Here is a 19,584-nt window from a genome sequence, read left to right as displayed (position 1 = left end):
ACAAAAGGCACAACCCATCTCTGCTCGCACCTTTGTTCGAAATGTGCCTCTTGTTATTGTAAAAAGTGAAGAGCAGAGCAAAAAACTCTCACTCTACAAACACAAAAGCACTGTATTCAAACCATTGCAACTTGATGTTTCCTGGCAGAAAGAGGCATGGCACAATAGAGGTTAAAAAATGAACAGTTTCTAATTTATTAACACCAGTAAATTATTATTGCAGTTACATGTGAATATTGTATGTAAAAAGGTACCAATGTTACAGAGAAAACAAAAATGAAAAGAAAAAGTAAAAAGAGAGAGAGAGTGTGAAAAACCAGGAGAAAAATGAGAGGAGAGAGCAGACTTAAAAAACGGAAAATCCGGTTTCAATGGAAAGGCAGCTGGGAAAGAAAGATCAAGTCTCTTCCCCACATGTGAACAGATCTTTATACACCTGGCCTACAGGAAGCTGTCACAGACCAATCAGAACCTGTTGTTTCTGACGTCACACCCCTGGTACCTCCCGTCTCGGGAAGACAAAGAGAGTAGGCGACGGTCGACACCGACGGTCGACACCTCACACGTTTGGCTCAGGGGAGGGCCGGCAACTGTTGCAATGCTGTTCGACAAAGGGCATGCAAAAATGGAGGTGTTGAATCTCCATGCACAACAAAGGCACAAAAATGTCATGGCTCCGCGGCGTCCCATCTTACATTATCATACAGTGTGCGTGGACAGAGACCTGGCACTCTGGATGGTGGCGATCACCCTGGCAGGGAGACCAGCCGCGTCCAAATTCAGCCTCTCACGGGCCAGACCCACAAATTCAGCTGGCCTGGAGAGGGGTGGTAAATCTAAGAATTCTCTGACGATTCTCATTAGGCTGTGGTTAATTGATGTGTAATACTGCCATTCTCTTTTCATCACTTTCCTTTACCCTGTATGTATATGTTTGTCTAATTGTTGTATGTTAGCTATAGCCGTGTTTATTAAATTCTTTAAATTCACAATCATTTGTTTCTGTGTGCTGCTCACAGCTGAGTCACTGAACGTTGACCTTTTAAGCTACATGCTAAATTACTGCTAGCACGCAGAGTGGGAAAGCTACCTTTCCTGGCAAGAGGGGGGATAATCGTTCCCAGAATTGATAAATAATTATATTATCTGCTCCGTGGACGGACAGATCAAGTAATTGTAACATTAATTCTGCTACAGTTTATCCCAAAATCTAATCTAAATGTTTATTATTAATTATAACCAGTTATAATTAATTATAGATATTTCCCTTTGAGCTAATTCGTTACAGCGGGCACTGCACGTGAAGAGGTGACAGCCCTACGGCAGCCCTGCCAAACCTCTCCCACATCTGAGTGACCACCTGCGGGTGGAGTTTCCATGCCCCGTACAGGGGATTCCCCATGGAGGGAAGGTCCGCCCCAGAATTCATTAAACCTGGTACATGGCATCGCTCGCAGTGACGCGAGGTGCACGCAGCTCCACAGAATTAACCGTGACTGTGTAGATGGTGAGAGTGTGTCCCAGTTGATATTTGCCACAGCAGTTGTGTTGTCTGTCCTGATGAGAACATGAGAGCCCTGCAGATGGGGAAGAAAGTACATAAAAATCTGAAAAATGGCCAGAGCCCGTTGACCATCCTGCCTTCGTGAACGGCCCCCAGCCCGTGAGGGAGACATCCGTAGTCACCATGTTTGTGAGACACCCAGTCGTTCAGAAGCAGAGAGCTGTGATGCAGTCTGACGAGAACGTGACAGAACGGCCGAGGTGACGACAGGGGCAGATGGGACCACAGCTATAGTCGATGTCCTGAACTGGACCGCCACACCGCTGCTAAACAGACGGATGCATTGCTTTAATGATAGCACTCGACAGAATTTATCCAGAGGCCTAGGTATTCTGAGTTCTGAGAGGGCACCAGAGTGTCCTCGCTGTAATTTATGCTGAAACCCAGGTTGGTGACATGGGTCAGCATCTTCGTATTCTGCTCTGCCCGGTCTCACGTTTGGGCGCAAAGCAGGTAATCATCTAAATTAGCCAGAACCCTGACTTCTGAGTGTCTGAGTGGGGTCAGGGCAGCTTCTATACATTTGCTCACCCCGTGCCAGGTAGCCACAGTGAAGATATCCTCTGGTTACCTTCTTCTTCTCCTCCTGCCATTACGTTCGCCGTTTACCCACCTACAAACGTCCAAAACTGTAAAAGAGCTTCCAGTGACCATGATTGAGGACAGTTTTATGATTTTCTTTCCCATGATTTATTTGGTGTAGGTAATATTCATTTTCATGTATGGTTTTTTTTCAGTTCATGGTGTAAAGTACGAGGTTTTTATATGCGTGTTTAGCTGACGGCTGTCAGTCAGGTCCTAGTGCCTGGCTGGAACCTGAACAATTACTACCTGCAGGGATGCTATTCCACTACACACTTCCATGTACCTCACTCTGGTCCATCTTCTTGAAGTCCACCAATCCATTTTCTATAGCCAGTTAAGCTACACAAAAGTGATATTAAATGGGAACTGCACAGTTCTATCTCTATCTACTTTAACCTTTCCTTGTTCACAAAATTGCACAGTGGGCAGCGTTTTGAACAAAATGCAGATGGCTGATGCCAGAACACAAATTGGCCAGATGGGGACAAGGTGACCTCACCTGTCTAATTCAGAAGCTGCATGAGGGATGACAACAACAACAACATTTATTTCTTATATAGCCCAAAATCACATACAGTATGTCTCAATGGGCCCTACAGTTGACACCCCCCACACTTGACCCTTCTGCACACAAGGAAAAACTCCACACAAAAAAAACTCTAGGAGAGCGAAAAAAAGAAAGGAAGAAACTTTGGGAAGGAGTGATACAGAGAGGGACCCCCTTCCAGGGTAGAGTGAGCCTGCAAATGGTGTCAGTGCAGGGTTGGATATGATATAATAATAAGTCCTACAGTTGTAGGGTTGGAGAAGTCCAGGATGTAGTCAGTGTCATGGTCTAGATTACGTGTCCACAATGATGTTACTAGTCCATTTGAAGATCCCTGAAGCTGTAGTTGTAACGGTGGTGGTGGCTGTGGTCACCCTCTGGTTTGTTTCATGGTATGTCCTTGTTTAGCAGTTGTCAGGAACCAGGATTTATTTGCTGGTCTCTTCACTGGAGTCTGCCAGTAGTCTGGGTGCTTGATTCCGTGTCAACTATAACCACAAACAGAAGCAGTGGCAGACGGTTGCACTGTACGACCGATAATGAAATATGTGGTTATAGTGGTATATTGGTGCTACAGTGGCCCAGTACCCTAACTAGGACAGCCTAACTAGGGTGAATTTAACTTTGTCTGTGTCTAACAGGGGGACTCTGTGATAAACTGGACTTTATAATTGACACTGCTTCAAAGTGAAGTGAAATGAGGGTCTAGAACTTTAACAAAAAGCCAGAGAAAACAGATTGGATTTGAGATTGGATTTAAACACTGAGACTGTGTCTGAGTCCCAGACACTGACAGGCAAGCCGTTCCACAACTGCAGAGCTCTATAGGAGAAGGCGTATGACATATTCGAACTACAGCTATTGCAGGTATTTTCGTTGATAAACGTGGATATCTCCCTCAGTCTGCTTGAGAAATGTCAGCCGATTTTTCTTACTTTATCGAGTTAAACCACTTCCTTAACTGAAATATATGTGTTCTGAATGCAGTAATCTCGGCCTGACCGCAGCCAGATCCATGTCTGTAGCTGTTGAATTAACTGATTGAATTGTGATATTCTGATTCTGACTTTGGGGCCATCTGGGTTTAGCCATCATCATTTTCAGTTTGGTTGGGTACATACATTGTCACTCATTATTTCTCATCTAGTTCTAGATGACCTGGATCTTGTCAGTCTAGAACAGTACATGTTCCACTCTTATTGAACTTAGGAAGAAGTGTATTCACTGCTTCTACATCCTGTCAATGCAAACAATTATCATTAAAAACAAGTTCCTCTAAATCATTTACAAAATTAATGTAATTCTTTTTACGGCCTTCGTCACCTTGGAGTGCCAGGACACTTATGGAGTTGCCACCTGAAGAGTGAAACTGATATAGACATTGTGAAGATTTTTTGGAAGAAGGCTGGAGTTGAAAATCCAGCAGCGTCATACTGTTGGTGAAAAACACACAAGTCACAGACCAAGGTCATTACCAGTATTCTGTTGAAACAGGTTTGACCAAGCAACATTCAGTCTGAGCATATCTGGTAAATATTTCTACCTGCTAGTTTATATTGGCTGTAAAGTTGGAAGCATCTTTATATATTTCTGCCATCATTTAGAGGCGATGTACCAAGCAGCCAGTAATTATGCATGGACATGATTAGGGCTTTGGACGGCAGACAGTTGATGCAAAAACAAAACTGTCCACATGGGGGAGAAGTCACCCTGTTTTTCTAATTTCTAAGTCTGCATGAGGAATGATGTTAAGTAAAATCACTTGTCACTGATACACAGATGCTAATATTTGTAAGTAAAATTCTTGTGTTCAACACAGCAGTGGCGCAACATTCAATAAATTGTATAGGAAACATTTAAAAAGTATACATTTTATGTGAAGTGTCCATGAGATGTAAAAGTGTCCATCTTGTAAGGACTTCCAGTATATTGTGCAGTTGTATTTTTTTCTCTCTATGTCAATTGAATTGCACATTTTATAGGTAACATTAAATGTGGCAAAATTGTGTTCTTAATTTTTAACATCTCAAAACCCTGGTATTTTAACAGGGATGCAATGTTTGCATCAGCAGTACAGGTGACAAAAATTACATTATACTAACATTATGATATGATACAAACAAAAATAATTATATCAGATTTCAATAGTCCTGCATTCATTGTAATTGGTTAATATTTACGTAGGTCGACTAATACAATTCACTCTTATTGATATGCTCTGGCCCTCCTCTATCTATCTATCTATCTATCTATCTATCTATCTATCTATCTATCTATCTATCTATCTATCTATCTATCTATCTATCTATCTATCTATCTATCTATCTATCTATCTATATATATATATATATATAAATAAAGGTGGGCATAGATTATCTAGATTAAAATGGCTCATTTGAATTCTGCCGAAGGCATTCAGAATATGTGTGCTACCCAAATAATGACTAAAAGTAAGTCTTTGAGAACGGGTTTCTCAAGCCAGGTGGCGCATTAGACCAGGGGCTCATCTCCTGTTTCCAAAATCACAAACTGCTTGAGAAAGCTGTTCTACTATGATAATTGGTGATGAAAATAAATTATGTTCAATAAGATGTACTTGTGTTTACCAACTGTTTATTCAGTTAAATAGCTGCATCCATGTTACCACGTCACGTTTGATGTGGTAATTTCACAGTTTGAAGACTCGTTCTCGCCTCCTACAGTGCAATTTGGCTAGGTCTACATCCGCGCTAAAATATCAAGGTTAGAGTCATCATAGTGTAGCAGTTCTTCTTCTGTGTTGTGTAACTTTTTGATTTCCTTTCTTGAACCACAAATGATGAGCTGACACCCAAGAGATTTTCTGTGCAAAGTGCATTCTGAACAAAAAGCAAGGTCACGTCAGAACATCGCGTCACACATCGCGTCTTTCTGCGCCTCTCTCTACAATATACAGTATTAAAAAAACATAAAAAATATATTCACAAAATAACACACATGCAAAATATTCCTAATATGTACATGAATTAAAATGAAAGAAATAACTTTTTGCACACAAACCCCATGCACCTCTCACAGCTCACGCCATGTGTCCAAGAGACCTGAACCAGGTCTCAAAAACAAAATAAAAGTCTTTAGGAAATAAGAAACTAAAAGACACAAGAAATATACTTATAAATCTAGTGTAACCATTTAACTCCGGCACAATAGCTTGCGTAGTATAGACCCAGCTCCCTACCCAACTTTGTGAATAGATTTAACGGCAATATTTTTTTTATCGCCCGATAAGAGTCTCACGTTAACGCAGCACGTTTTAATCGCACGATAAGAGTCTCACGTTAACGCTGATAACGGCCCACCACTAATATATATATATGTGTGTGTGTGTGTGTTCATTCATAGCCCGCCTCTGCCTCTAGTTGGTTCACCATGAACCAGGCCAATCATCATCACTTATGTGGATGACTCACCCCTCTCATCGCCCTCAACAAAGGGAAGAAATTGTTTATTAATTGGTTAGTTTATCCATTACTGAAATTTCCTGGGATAGAAGGGAGGAAGGAACTACCCCATAAAATGATCATTCACTGCAACAATAGTCTTAAAAAGAAGTTGAGAGGTAATGCAGTAAACTGTTGGCGGAATGTCCGGGACTGCCTTCCTGTACGGTGCAAGGAGGGGAGTTGGTCACACTGCCAGCAGGGACGTGCAGTGAGAGGGGCTGCATGTGCCCAGAAGGCACCATCCAGGGGTACAGTAAATGGTCGATGGAGGGTCTGGGACCGCCTTCCTGCGCGGGGCAGGGAGGGACACAAGAAGTGTCAGAGGGGACGTGCGGAGACAGAGCTCAGGTTCGACCGTGACTTTTGTGTGCAAGTTGGAGGGATGATGATGTCTGGGGGCCAGCCAGAGGGTCCGGGTCCTCCGGTCAGGACTCCAGCCATGGAACAGGTGTGAGTTATTAGGGACATGGCTGGAGCCTGGTTAAAAGGAAGTTCGGAGCAGCCGGTCGGGGCAGCGACATTTTATTGTGGACTGTACGACTTGTGTGTACAGTTGTTTTCAGTTCTGGCAATCGGCACATGCCTGGGGGTTTGTTTATGTTCTCCCATTTTGTTTCCCCTGTTTTCAGCCCTGATGCCTGTTTTGATTTGTGTTTAATACATCGTTTCCTAGAATGTCCCCTTTCTGCGCTTCCTTCCCCCGTCAGCTCTCGGACGTGACACAGATAGCACGTTACTCACTGTTTAATCATCCTAATTTGTGAAATATTTTCATTTTCACTGACTGACGACTGCAAACACAAGAACACCACAATCTAAAACACTTTCAGGAGGGCAGCGGTATTGTGTGGGACAGTGGTGACCTGGGGGTTAAGGAAGCTGACGCCATCCGTGGTGTACACTGTGTACTGTGGTGTTTCACTTTTCAAGTGGCACCAATGGATTTCAGCCTGAGGGGCAGGTCATACAGCAATCACAATTACAAAAGAACCAACAAAAGGCGTTTTGTGGCGTTTTTTCCAAACTACCCACATGCTCAAATTCTGCTTGAGGCAAAATTCTAATTCAAATGGCCTCATGTGTGGCCATTTGAAGGTCACCACTTCCTTATTTGACTTCCATGAATATTTCCCTCTTGCTTTATTCATGTGAATTTTATTCATTTCATTAACATGCTTAATTTAGCTAATTTTCTCAGAGAGAGTATTTATTGTAGGGCTGCAACAACGAATTGATTAAATCGATAAAAATTGATTACTAAAAGAGTTGGCAACGAATTTCCTAATCGATTCGTTGTGTCATGCGATGCGGAGACATTTGATTATTAAAATAACTCTCGCGCACAGATGCTAGCAGAGTTTGGCGCCTCATAGACAGCGTGGAGAAAAAAAAAACGAGCAGAGGTAGAGGACAGATACATGGCGGAGGCAGAGAAATCTGCGGGGCACAAGTCATCCAAGGTGCGGGAGCATTTCACACTAAATAAACAGCAAAATATGCAAAAGCAACATGGCATGGCACGGGAACACCACGGCGATCCAGCATCTGAAACGTGTGTTTGATGAGGAGGAAGGGTGTTCAGCAGCAGGGGAAGTCACTACAGAATCCTACTTTGGTTCCGCTGTGAAGTGTGGAACGTAATGTCCCTGGTGCTGGTGTTTACTCGTTATGACAAGTTAGCGTTAGCGCGTTAATAACAGTAGTAACGCAGGGGTGCTATAGTTACTTTGCACTTTGCATTAAAAGACTAAAGACATGTTTTTATTCACTAGCCTTTTTTGGACCATTCAATCTGTTCAAACTACACTGCAAAAAAAGCTTTTCTTACCTAGTAATTTTGTCTCGTTTCCAGTCCAAATATCTAAAAAATCTTAAATCAAGATTACTAAACAAGAAAAATGGCATGAGAAAATTAAGTGATGCTTAAAACTTCTGTTTGAGATTATATCTGTTGGAAAATGTATATTCATTAGTTTTCTTACCCCATTGGCAGATAATTTTGCTTGTTTTAAGCAAACAATCACTTAATTTTGAGGTGTTTTCTCAGAAAACAAGACATAATTTATTATGCTATTTCATGTGTCTAGTAAATCTATCTTGATTTAAGATTTTTTAGATATTTGGACTGAAAACAGGACAAAACTACTATGTTAGAAAAGCATGTTTTGCAGTGTATATTCTGTGCTTTGTCCCATATAGGTTATTATTGACAAATATATTTGTGTGTGTTGTACTTTTCAATTTAATTTTAAAGTTATTTTATAGCACTTGGTCATCTTAAGCTGTGTTTAAATGTGGTGTATAAATGAACCTTGCACTTACCTCATTGATGGTAATAATTTAATGAATAAGCTTCAAGTGAGCTTGAGAGAGAGTGTGTGTGTCTGTGTGAGAGTTTGTGATAGGGATGCACCGATACTACTTTTTTGGAAAACGAGTACGAGTACTTAATAAAAACATGATTTAAATTTACAAAGAAATGCGCTATAGCCTGGCTGGTGTGCGAGCCGCGGAATTGTTTCGCATGTAATATGGCTCGTTGCGGCGTGAAACTCTCGTCTATCCACTGGGAGGTTAGGCTAATTAGCGACACGGAGCTAACACTGCTTGTCCAAATATCCGTGGTGAAACTAAACGCAGAGGAGGCTTGCAGTAAGCTGTGGATATGTTTTTTCACGGAGTCGTGTAGTTTAGGCAGCTCCGTGTCAGTCATGTAGCGGCGGATTGGGACATCATATCTGGGCTCCAGAACATGGAGGAGACGCAGGAATCCCACATTTTCTACCTCCGTGAGTGCCCGGTCACTCAATGCAATGTACTCGACAATTGCCTGCGTTATTTCCACAGCACGTGGATTTGCTCTGGACATTTTCTCTCGTCTTGCAAGAGTTTGCTGCAGCGTGGGTTGTGTTGGTTTAGAAGCGTGGGTAAACTCTTTGTATTATAGGTGCTTGATTAAATTACTTGAGTTAAATGCGCTGTCCTCTGGACAATTTCGCTGAGCACAATTTGCAGTCCGCCTTTGTTTTGTCGTCTTCCTCCACTTTGAAATAGTTCCACACGGCTGACATGTCTCGCCTCGACCTTCTGCCCGCTCTGAGCTGGGGACGGGCCTGGGGACGGGCTTGGGGGCGGGCACTGGGGCCTGTGATTAAAACCTTACACGCCGCTCAAACATAGACATTTCTCAGACCATGGTATCGGTCCCCGGTATCGGGGGACTTTTAACGAGTACGAGTACTTTAGAAAATGTGGTATCGAGGCCGATACCAGATACCGGTATCGGTGCATCCCTAGTTTGTGAGTGTGTGCATCTGCAGAGACTCAGGACAATTCACACACGCACATCACGATTCAGGAACAGTTTCTACCCCAGTGCCATCAGGCTATATAACACATAGTATGCACTATCACTTAAATTATGCACAATCACTTTCTTATGCAACTTATTCACCCTTCTGTGACTTATTATTTATTGCTGCTGCACTTTTGTCTTCGATGTCTTCTATGTATCATGTTATATGTTCTGTCTACGTGGAAGAGGTTTTCAAGTAAGAATTTCATTGTGCTCTGTATGCTGTACTTTGGACATATGACAATAAACTTCAACCTCAACCTCAACTGTACTGTAGAGAACAAGTTCTGACATTCAAACAAATCCTGTTAAATTTTCTGATTTGTATTGTTCTTTTTTTTTTTATTATTATAAATTATTTATCGTTCTGGCGACTCAGGTGGCACTTAATTAAAAAAAAAAGTCTATATATTTGGCAGAAGTAAAGCATACATGTGTAAGTTTTTTGTGTTAGTCCATTTGTATTTTATTATTATTATGACAGCTCAAGGAGCAACAAGTTTGTGCACTTTCTAAAGATTATAGTTCTGTTTTTGAATAAAGGGTTGGAAATGAATGCTTTTCTTGTTTGTTTTTTATCCGATTCTACAATTAATAAAAAAAGACAGATTAATCGATTATTAAAATAATCGTTAGTTGCAGCCATAATTTATTGAAGTGATTGTCATTGTGATACACAGCTCAGCACACATGCACACAACACAATATGTTGTCTTCTTTTCACCAAAATCTGTATTCATGTATAGGGATTCTCTGGTATGAATATCTTCCTGTAGCACTTATTCTCATTTAATAGCACATGGCATATTATTGAGCAGCTGACTGTGTCTAGCTGTCCAATTGTCCAATTAAATTTGTTTATGCAATTTCCCCAAATGTGAATGCATTGGCATTTACATTTACATTTAAGGCATTTGGCAGACGCCCTTCTCCAGAGCAACTTACAATGTGCTTTCATGTTACCATTGATTAAGTGATCAGTTCTGGTTCATTAGGACCCCCCAAAAGACAATAAGAAGGTTACAAGTTAATCTAAGTATTCTCTAAAGAGGAAGGTCTTGAGCTGCAGTTTGACAATACTCAGTGACTGAGCTGTTCTGACCTCAAGGGGAAGTTAATTTCACCACCGAGGGGCCAAGATGGAGAAGATTCTAGATGAGTGTCTTCCTTTTACCTTCAGAGATGTAGGGACCAGACGAGCAGTACTGGAGGCTCAGAGTATACGAGGTGTAGTGCGAGGTATAATAAGGGATGTGAGATAGGATGGGGCTACTCCTATCTGATGCATGCAGCTACTGGGAGCCAGTGGAGGAAACGTGGCAGAGGGGTGGTGTGGGAGAATTTGGAAAGGTTGAAGATCAGTCGTGCTGCTGCATTTTGCATTGGCCATTGGCCAGTCAGTTGTGTTTATTGCAAGTAAAACAACTATGGTGTAGAGAGTAAGAAATAACGTTTGGCAGCTGGTCCTGTGCTCCCATTCCCACACACTGCTCACTGGCTGCCAATTGCTTAATGGGGTGATACATGGTTAACCCTTTGATGCCTTTTTAATGGACAAAACAAATGAGGATGTTTCTATATTTCTGTATATTTGAAGCCATTTTCTCATGAATGATTAAACAAATATTAAGTCATCCAGGATCCCAATGCCTGTTGGAAAAGATGCATCTAAACATCTCTGTACCACACCCAATACCAAGACCGACATACAGATCAACAGGGCAATATACAGACCGACATACAGATCAATCATGCCGTCTGATTGGCGAACTAGTGATCATAACTAAATTGGTGGCCACCACCATGACTTTTCGGATTTCAGCCACAAAGTGAAACGAATATATATGGCTAGGCTGCATCTGGCAACTCATTAATAAATGTCTTAAAACACCCAAAGGGGACCTGTGAGGGTGGAGCCTGGCAGCAATCATGTGCAGAAAATCAATATTTGTAATTACTGGACTCAAGACATGCATAGTTAATACATGCATAGTTAGTACAGCATTCTGAAATTCAAACCATAGTAGCAAAAAAATAAACTAGAATTGGTGAGTAGCTGTTGGACTGGATGAGGAAATGAGATTTGTGATTGAATGATATTTATGTATGAACACATGTTCTAGTTGATCCTCTGCTGCATGCATGCCGTGGACAAGTCCTAAAATGATTTGCGTGACAACTACGATAATATTTTATTATGTTTATTCATGAAAAGGAAACACCATTCTTACTCTTGTTCTAGTGAGTATGCCTAACTTCCTGTTTAAACAGATATTTCAGATTTAATGGAATGGTGCTTAACCTTCTTCCTCCCAATGGGCCGTTTCAATTTCCTGCAGAACAAGCTCAGAAAAAGGTCTGTGATTCCCAGAGTGGGAATTTCTCAGCAGGAACTTTCCCTTGTTTATTCTGCTGCAATTATATTGGAATATTTGAAGTGAAAGTGAAATGATTGTCATTGTGATACACTGTGGTGCAGTGGCAGTGGTGCTGGCACAATGGTGGCCTAGCAGTCAAGGAAGCGGCCCTGTAATCAGAAGGATGTGGGTTTGAATCCCAATCTGCCAAGGTGCCATATATATATATATATATATACACACACACACACACACACACACACACACACACACACACATACACACACACGTATCTGTGTGAACATGCAAATAAATACTTGGGATATTGCTTATTCCTTGCAATAAAAACTTTAATTTATCTGTAATATTAGCTGTAATTATGGGGCAATGAATAGCTATTGGATCAAGAACAATCATTTTTCCTTTCTTCATCATCTTATAGTATTACCGTTTTACCTTCAACTGCGTATCAGGTGCACTTCCATGAATTATTCCAAAACCATCTTTATCTGTACATTTCATGACAGACTTCTACAAACCTTTCATATTTGCTTTTAGGAGTATCACTGTCATTGACTGCAAATAATTTGTAAAGCCACGGGGGAAACGAGGTGACCGTGGTTCAAATCAGATGTCAGGCGCTTCAGGAATATGTGTGCATACAATTCATAAGCATACACCAACTGACGGGGTGCATGGGGCTTTAACTGAGAGCTCTGCCCTGAACAGGTGCTCAGTGTTAAGTGGGTGTGGTCTGTGATTGTCACGTGATTAGGAATTAATTAATTTGGTTTGGACAGGCTAAAAAAATTGGTGCAAACTATAAGCAAATAATCTTCTTTTTACCTATAGTTCTATGAAGTCCTTCATTGTAACATGTAAAATGCGCATATTCTTTATTTTTACATTTTACATAATTTATTTTACATTATTTTTATCATTTATAATATTAAGAAAACACTACCTGAGATCCTTTTACTGCAAGTACAACTACTGCATTGTTCACAAAATACAATCCTGTTTTTCTATAAAAGCTAAGTCTTATGAATGACCTTTACACAAAATCTCCGCGTAATAACGAAAGCGAAAGCGGCAGATTGTGAGTTCCTGAGGCGACACGCGAGCACACAACCCAGTTCCTTCTCGCCTCTTCCGTGGACACGAGTTTTCTTGCCGACTGGAGATCATGTTGAAGGTAGGTTGGTGTTTTACGGTCTTCCTGTCGCTGGACGCTGATGGACATTTTTAGAAGGACCTTCTCATTTCCACGCTCTCGAAAAGACGCGTTATAACGATTCATTTGAAAAAAAAAAAACAATGCTCCCAATGAACATGCACGGTGCACGTACTCTGCAGGTTAAAAGAATGAAACTGTTTTTAAAAATAGCAGCGGATTTTCGTCCATAGAAAATGAAATCCAAGTCGAATCATACTCATGACAGCCATACTACCATTGTGTCCTTGAGCAAGACACATAAACCCTGAGTGTCTCTAGGGGAGACTGTCCCTGTAACTACTGATTGTAAGTTGCACTGGATAAGGGCGTCTGGCAAATGCCATAAATGTAAATGTAAAAAATGAATGATAGTCGGTCATGTGGCAACTATTGTTTACGTGTCGGTTAATGTGTGGACAGAGAGTGATCGTCAGATCAATACAGCTACGTTGTCTCTGTTTTGATACTCACAGCCATAACATAATGACCACTGAGAACTGAAGAGGACATTGCTGATTGCCTTGTAACTGTAGTAACTGATGTGTAGGGACTCGACCACCTTTGTGTAGGGACTCGACCACCTTTTTTATGTGTCGACTCCAAAACTGCAGCTCTTGTGGGATGTTCCTGCTCTGCAGTGGTCAGAACCTAGGAAATAGTGGACCAAGGAAGGACTCAGGTTGAACCATGCTTACCTGTGTTCACCACCAAAAGCCCCAACCATGGGCATGCAAACATCAGAGCATGAGAGCTAAACTGATTATCCAGATCATGTGCTGGAAAAGCATGTCTGGATCTGCTTCTGACATTTTGGGGCCAGGTCCCACAGCAGACCCTCCGAGTTCCAGTAACACCATGGTGAAGGTGGTGTTTATTACATATGCTCCCATATTATTTTACACACACACACACACACACACACACACACACACACACACACACGCGCGCACATGCATATCCGGCAGCTAGCCGCAATAAGGCTATTATTAAACATGTTCTTAGAATGACTGCTGTGGCCTGACTTTGCGGGGTACTCGGCTTCCGAGTTCCAGCCTGGAGTTTGGTGTTGACTGTGTGTGTTCCTCAATTCCAGACTGTGTTCACCTGATTATGTGTAGTCCTTGTCTAATCATTGTGTTTTACACTGCCCTGTCTGTGTGCAATGTAAATCCTCCTATTTTTGTGAGTGGTGCAAATGTGTCCTGCCAAAATGACAATGACCCATAATGCAAGCGATATTTTATATGTAAGGATCTCGCTGAAATTTACATTCTTCCTTAAACTCACCAAGGCATGACTTCTTTGAAGACATGTTTGATAATGAAAGGCTGCTCTGCCTGTGACTGTACTTGTCGACATTCTTGGCCCAAAATGTGGCCCAAATTCAAGACGAAGCAGACAGTGTAGCCAGAGCTAGTTTGAGCACCAGTGCATATCGCACCCTGCACATGTGATTGAAGTTCAACAAAAGTGTGACACACACTGTTGCTAACAGACTCTGTTCTTCATTTTCTTCAGCTCAGGATCAACATGGCTTTAGAGATCACACTATTACTTCTGGCCATTTTCAAAGTAACCATCACTGGTGGTAGGTCCTCCATAATAATTATTAAATAAACATTAAATGTATTTTTCATATTTCCATGAATTCACTGGATAATTAGTTAATGTTATATTACATTATTTTTACAGCTTTCCTTACCTTGAAGTGTCAGAACATTGATGGAGTTTATGGTCAGATTTCAGAAGTACATTGTCACGTGAAGAGTGAATTTGAGGTAGACATCGAAAAGATTTTTTGGAAGAAGGATGGAGTTGAAATGCCTATGTCAAAATTTATTAAAGGGAATTTGAGTGGAGATGAGAGATTTAGCATCCAAATCCACAACAAGGACCAATCCAAGACCATAGTACTGACAGTGAAAGACACACAGATCACAGACCAGGGTCAATACCAGTGTATTGTTGTTACCGACAGAGGTGTAGAAACAACGGCGTTCACACTGAGGGTGTCTGGTAAGTGTGAAGGCCTCATAAACACTATATATATTTTATGTTTAATTGCAGAATTTTAATAAAATGGCACCAATGATTTAATACCATGTCATAAAATGCCATAAACCAATATCCCCAATATCATATTCAGCCGTGTACACCCATAATTAGTTTCACATGGCTTGTTTGTCATTTTTGGATATATTTCTGCTCTCCTGTGTAGTCCTTAAGACATGAAAGTTTTACAGCAAAATATTCAAATCTCAAGAAATGTTGTCAGAAAGATTGTGTGACAAATTGGAATTAGGGAAGCCATACTGTTGAAGACCCTGTTGAAGTTCATGACACTGATAAAGTCTCCTTTTTCATCCATCAGCAAATTACCAAAAGCCAAATCTAACTTCCAAAGACATTAAAAGAGGGTCCAAAGTTGACCTTATCTGCAGAACATCTGGTGGATATCCTCTGGGACACATACACTGGTTCGACATGCACGGTACAAACTGGAGCCGCAGTGCAGAAGTGGAGGTCATCGAGATGCCAGACCAGCGGTTTGAGATGTTGAGCAGGTTTAACGCAGACTCGGACTTGGGCTCCTTCAACTGTACCGTGCTCAACAGCAAATGGGAGGTCGAAGGTCGAACTGGTGAGTTTACATTGCTTTAGTTCAGATACTCTGAGATAGCAGTTCTGAGCCAAATATATGGAAGCAAATATATGAATGCTGGCAGCAAAAGGCTTCGTTATGTAATAATATCACAAAAACTATCCCTGCAAACGCTCTTACCAGGTTTCAGTATCTGTGATCAGTCCCTTTGTTCGGCCTTGGGCCAAGATCCATGTTGCAGCTGGTGGATTTTGTAACATCTTAATGATGGAACGCCCCACGATGGTCCAAAGGCTGGTGGGGTAGAAATGGTATATTTAGCCCAGCTGATGTAATGCAGGAAGTTAATCTTTAATAATGTCAAGAACATGACTGTAAGGACAGGGCGGACGTTTCAACCTTCACATTGTGTAACCAACAGGATTATTTACTTTAATAATTATGTAATAATAGTATAATTAGTTATATGACTAACTCTTGTTTTGTTTTTGTGTGAAGAAATCCACTTCAACTTCAGTCCAGATGAACAGGCCGGTTCGTTACACACTAAAACCAACAACATTGCCGCTGGCGTCGTGGTGATTGGGTCACTAATCTGTGGACTACTCATCGTCCTGCTGGTTCGCCGGAGGCGCTCACAACGTAAGTTCACCAGCTCTCACCCAGGCATGTCACCAGGCCTGATTTAATTTGGACTTTGGCCATGCTTGCGGAGCAGCAGGGGAATTTTCCAGTGTGTCATTGTGGAAGTGAAAGTATTAAAAGCAGCTCCTCCCACTTCTTCGTGTGGGTGAGACTTAATGTGTACTTTGTTGACAGGTGCCCGGAGGCCGTCCACTATGCCCTTCCTGAGTAGGTCCAGATCGCCTTCTGTAGCTGGGATTGATGGGGTCCTTTGGGGCCTTTACTGTTTTTGACTGTTTCTTGGTTCCTTTTGGGGTTCTATTGAAAATGTCTGCAAACAGCCCATTCACCATGTAATCACGTCTTGCAGTAGGAAATGGGAACTAATACTTTTTTCCCGAAGTTCTTGACTTTATCCACAGTACCAGTCAAAAGAAGGGATCTGGTCAATGTCACGTTTGAAGCACTTCAGTTGTCTCAAATTGCGTACACCCATACTGTAAAACTTATCATGAGAGCGTTGTGATGTTGGCAACGTAGATGATGGGGACTGACAACAAACAAAGTTCTTGCCAGGAAATAGGGGATGCAGTGTTTGACACAACCTATTTGAAAATTCAGAAAATGTCCAAACTTTTTACTGGTACTTCATAATATGAACTTTCTTTAAAGCAAACCAGCTCATAGACTTCTGTCTTCTGTCTCGGCGTTAACCATTCTGCCTATGCTCATTTTTTGGTTTTCTGTCAGGGTTGGGCTGATACTGTCCACCCTTTAAATGGATTTATTGATGTACATTTATTGATGTTTCTTACACTAGATAATAACAATGTGTGGATCAATCAAAATGCAGTTAGCTGCTACCGATGATAATCCAGAAAACCATATTCTGTACATGATGTGAGCTGATTTATGTGAGCTGTACTGCCTTTTTGAGGATTTGGACACGCTCAACACAAAAACAAGCAACACGGCCAAACCTGCATAATCTGTCATGTTCTTCAAAGCTGATAAAGTTAATGTGCGTGTTTTTATCTTTTGTTTGTTTGATACAGGTGCCCACCACAGCCAGGAAGGTGATGCTGAAGTAGCTGAAGGTAGATTTTTTTTGTGTGTCGCCATCGTAATTATAATCTATTGTGTTCATGTACATTCATTTGCTGGAACTTGTATCACACGCAAATCCACTGTGTTCCAACAAGAACCCAATTACAGTGCGTTAGGAGTGAACAATGCACAGCCACACCCTTCTTTACTGTTTATAAACTGAAAACACTAGCTACGGGTGCAGCCATCTTGGATTTGGAGGACAGGGGTTGCAAGGCTCTTGAATTCCATACTCTTAGTACAATGGAACATGACATTACACAATTCCAGGATCAATAGCCCTCATACAGTCTGTCTGTCTGTGTTTCTGCAGAGCTCAACCCTCCATCATATAACGAGGCCACGAAATGATCCATCAGCCATATATTTTCCAGAGATGCGTGCCAACCCCGGCCAAGTTGCGAATCAGGGTTAAATGTCAATTCCTGTTAAAATGATACACTGGTAGACGTTAACACTGAAGTATCATAAATTATAAATATAATAAAATGAGAATTTACTAGCAATTTATTATAATTTCACATTGTATATCTATCTATCTATATCTATCTATCTATCTATATATATAATAGCAATCAAATTATTATTTACAGTAACGCAATTTATAATAATGTTACTAAAATAATCACTAATTTACAAAATTCAATAGTGATTCCTCAGTGACTTGAACAAATGTTGCTGTTGTTTCTCAGTTCACTGTTCCTACTGCACCATGTAAACCTTTTTTTTTAAGAACAGTCAATAATTTGCTTTCGTCTTTCAGTTCTTTTACAACTCTTTTACAATGGTGGAATGTGCAGATTGAGTTCCCTCTGAAACTGGGTGGACTTTGATAGCTGAAAATGGTATCCATTTAATCTTTTTTTAAATAATCAGAATCAGAATTGTGTTTATTGGCCAAGATTTTGAGCGAATCTGATTCAGGTTAATGGTGTCTCAAGAACAACAGTATAAAACAACAACAATACACAATAAAGTCTAATATCGTATTTTCAGAGGGCGGGACACAAGAGGAAAGGACGCATTTGCACGACATTCACTGAACAGGGGATTCACTCATACAAAACTTCATACAAAAACATACAATAAATGACCCAACGGCAACACACAATGAGGCTATATTAACACATGGAACGCAATTAGGATATTAGGACAACGACATAGACACCATGGAACTGAGTCGGAGCACCACCCCAGAGTCAGAACTATGAGACTTTTATCCAGAAAAAAAACTTTATGCACACGTGTAGTGTTACATGGCAGATGAACATGATTCTGATTCTAATAAAGTGGACTGTGTGTCTCCTTATTCTTTATTTTGTTTTTGTATATTATTCTGTTTGCTTTTTTCTGGTTTGAGTTTTTTATAGTTTTGTGTATTAAAAACTGTACAAAAGCTTTGGATCAAATCATCTTTAATAATCCATTAATTACATCCTTACTGTCTGCTAGTCAATTCAAAATGGGAAAAATGGTGATGAGTGAGAAATATTTTAACTAAGCCACAGCCACTTTATTATTTTAATTTATTATTATTTTTAATTCATTTTCTGCCAGCGCAGTACTCAGTGTCAGGCAAAATCTGCCCCAACTTGACTGGCATCTGTTCACACACATAACAAACAGTTTTGGTAAATAGGAGTTGTAGATTTCTGATGCTGATAAAATGCAGATAAACATCAGCATTATGAAAACAGGATGGCAACCAATCCTTTGAGCAACTTGTCATCCATCAATGTGTGTCAGGATTGCCTGCAGCTGGGCTCCACACCTGACTGAAATCCTGACGCCCCATAAATGCCGGAAGTTTCCGCCCCTTTCTAGGTCTCCGGCATTTTCGTGAACTCAGACATGAACTTGACTTCAGTGGGTGAATGTATGTGTTTTCAGTTCTGGCAATCGCCACACGCCTGCGGGCAAGTTTACATTCGTTATTGTAGTTAAATTATTTTTGGCCATCGCGCCGCTGTTTATTTGTAATTATTGTTTATTTGTTAATAAAACCCCCTTCCCAGTATGTCAAACCTCTGCGCTTCCTTCCCCCGTACGCCCGTAGTCGTGACAGAATGCCGGAGACCCACCCAAAAGCGCAGAGGTAAAAAACAGAGGAGAAGAAACGCCGCGAAGGACGCAGCCCGGCGCGGC

General features: G+C 41.0%; 1 protein-coding gene across 3 annotated transcripts; it reads left to right on the top strand.

The window, feature by feature from the left end:
* The first annotated feature begins 12,948 nt into the window (after positions 1-12,948).
* On the top strand, positions 12,949-18,835 carry LOC114786575 (T-lymphocyte activation antigen CD80). 3 transcript variants are annotated; one of them, XM_028973788.1, is made up of 8 exons: positions 12,949-13,085; positions 14,625-14,694; positions 14,799-15,122; positions 15,478-15,747; positions 16,207-16,350; positions 16,528-16,560; positions 17,388-17,429; positions 17,753-18,835. In XM_028973788.1, the coding sequence occupies exons 1-8, from the start codon at positions 13,077-13,079 to the stop codon at positions 17,788-17,790; spliced, it is 930 nt and encodes a 309-aa protein (XP_028829621.1). In that variant the 5' UTR covers positions 12,949-13,076; the 3' UTR covers positions 17,791-18,835. The 3 variants fall into 3 exon arrangements, with proteins under 3 accessions (XP_028829621.1, XP_028829623.1, XP_028829622.1); XM_028973789.1 differs by having other exon boundaries at positions 13,015-13,085; positions 14,630-14,694; XM_028973790.1 differs by lacking the exon at positions 16,528-16,560.
* Positions 18,836-19,584: the final 749 nt, after the last annotated feature.

This window comes from Denticeps clupeoides, chromosome 3, assembly GCF_900700375.1.
Source record: "Denticeps clupeoides chromosome 3, fDenClu1.1, whole genome shotgun sequence".
NCBI lineage: Eukaryota > Metazoa > Chordata > Actinopteri > Clupeiformes > Denticipitidae > Denticeps > Denticeps clupeoides.
This window is presented reverse-complemented; position numbering and strand designations above follow the sequence as displayed.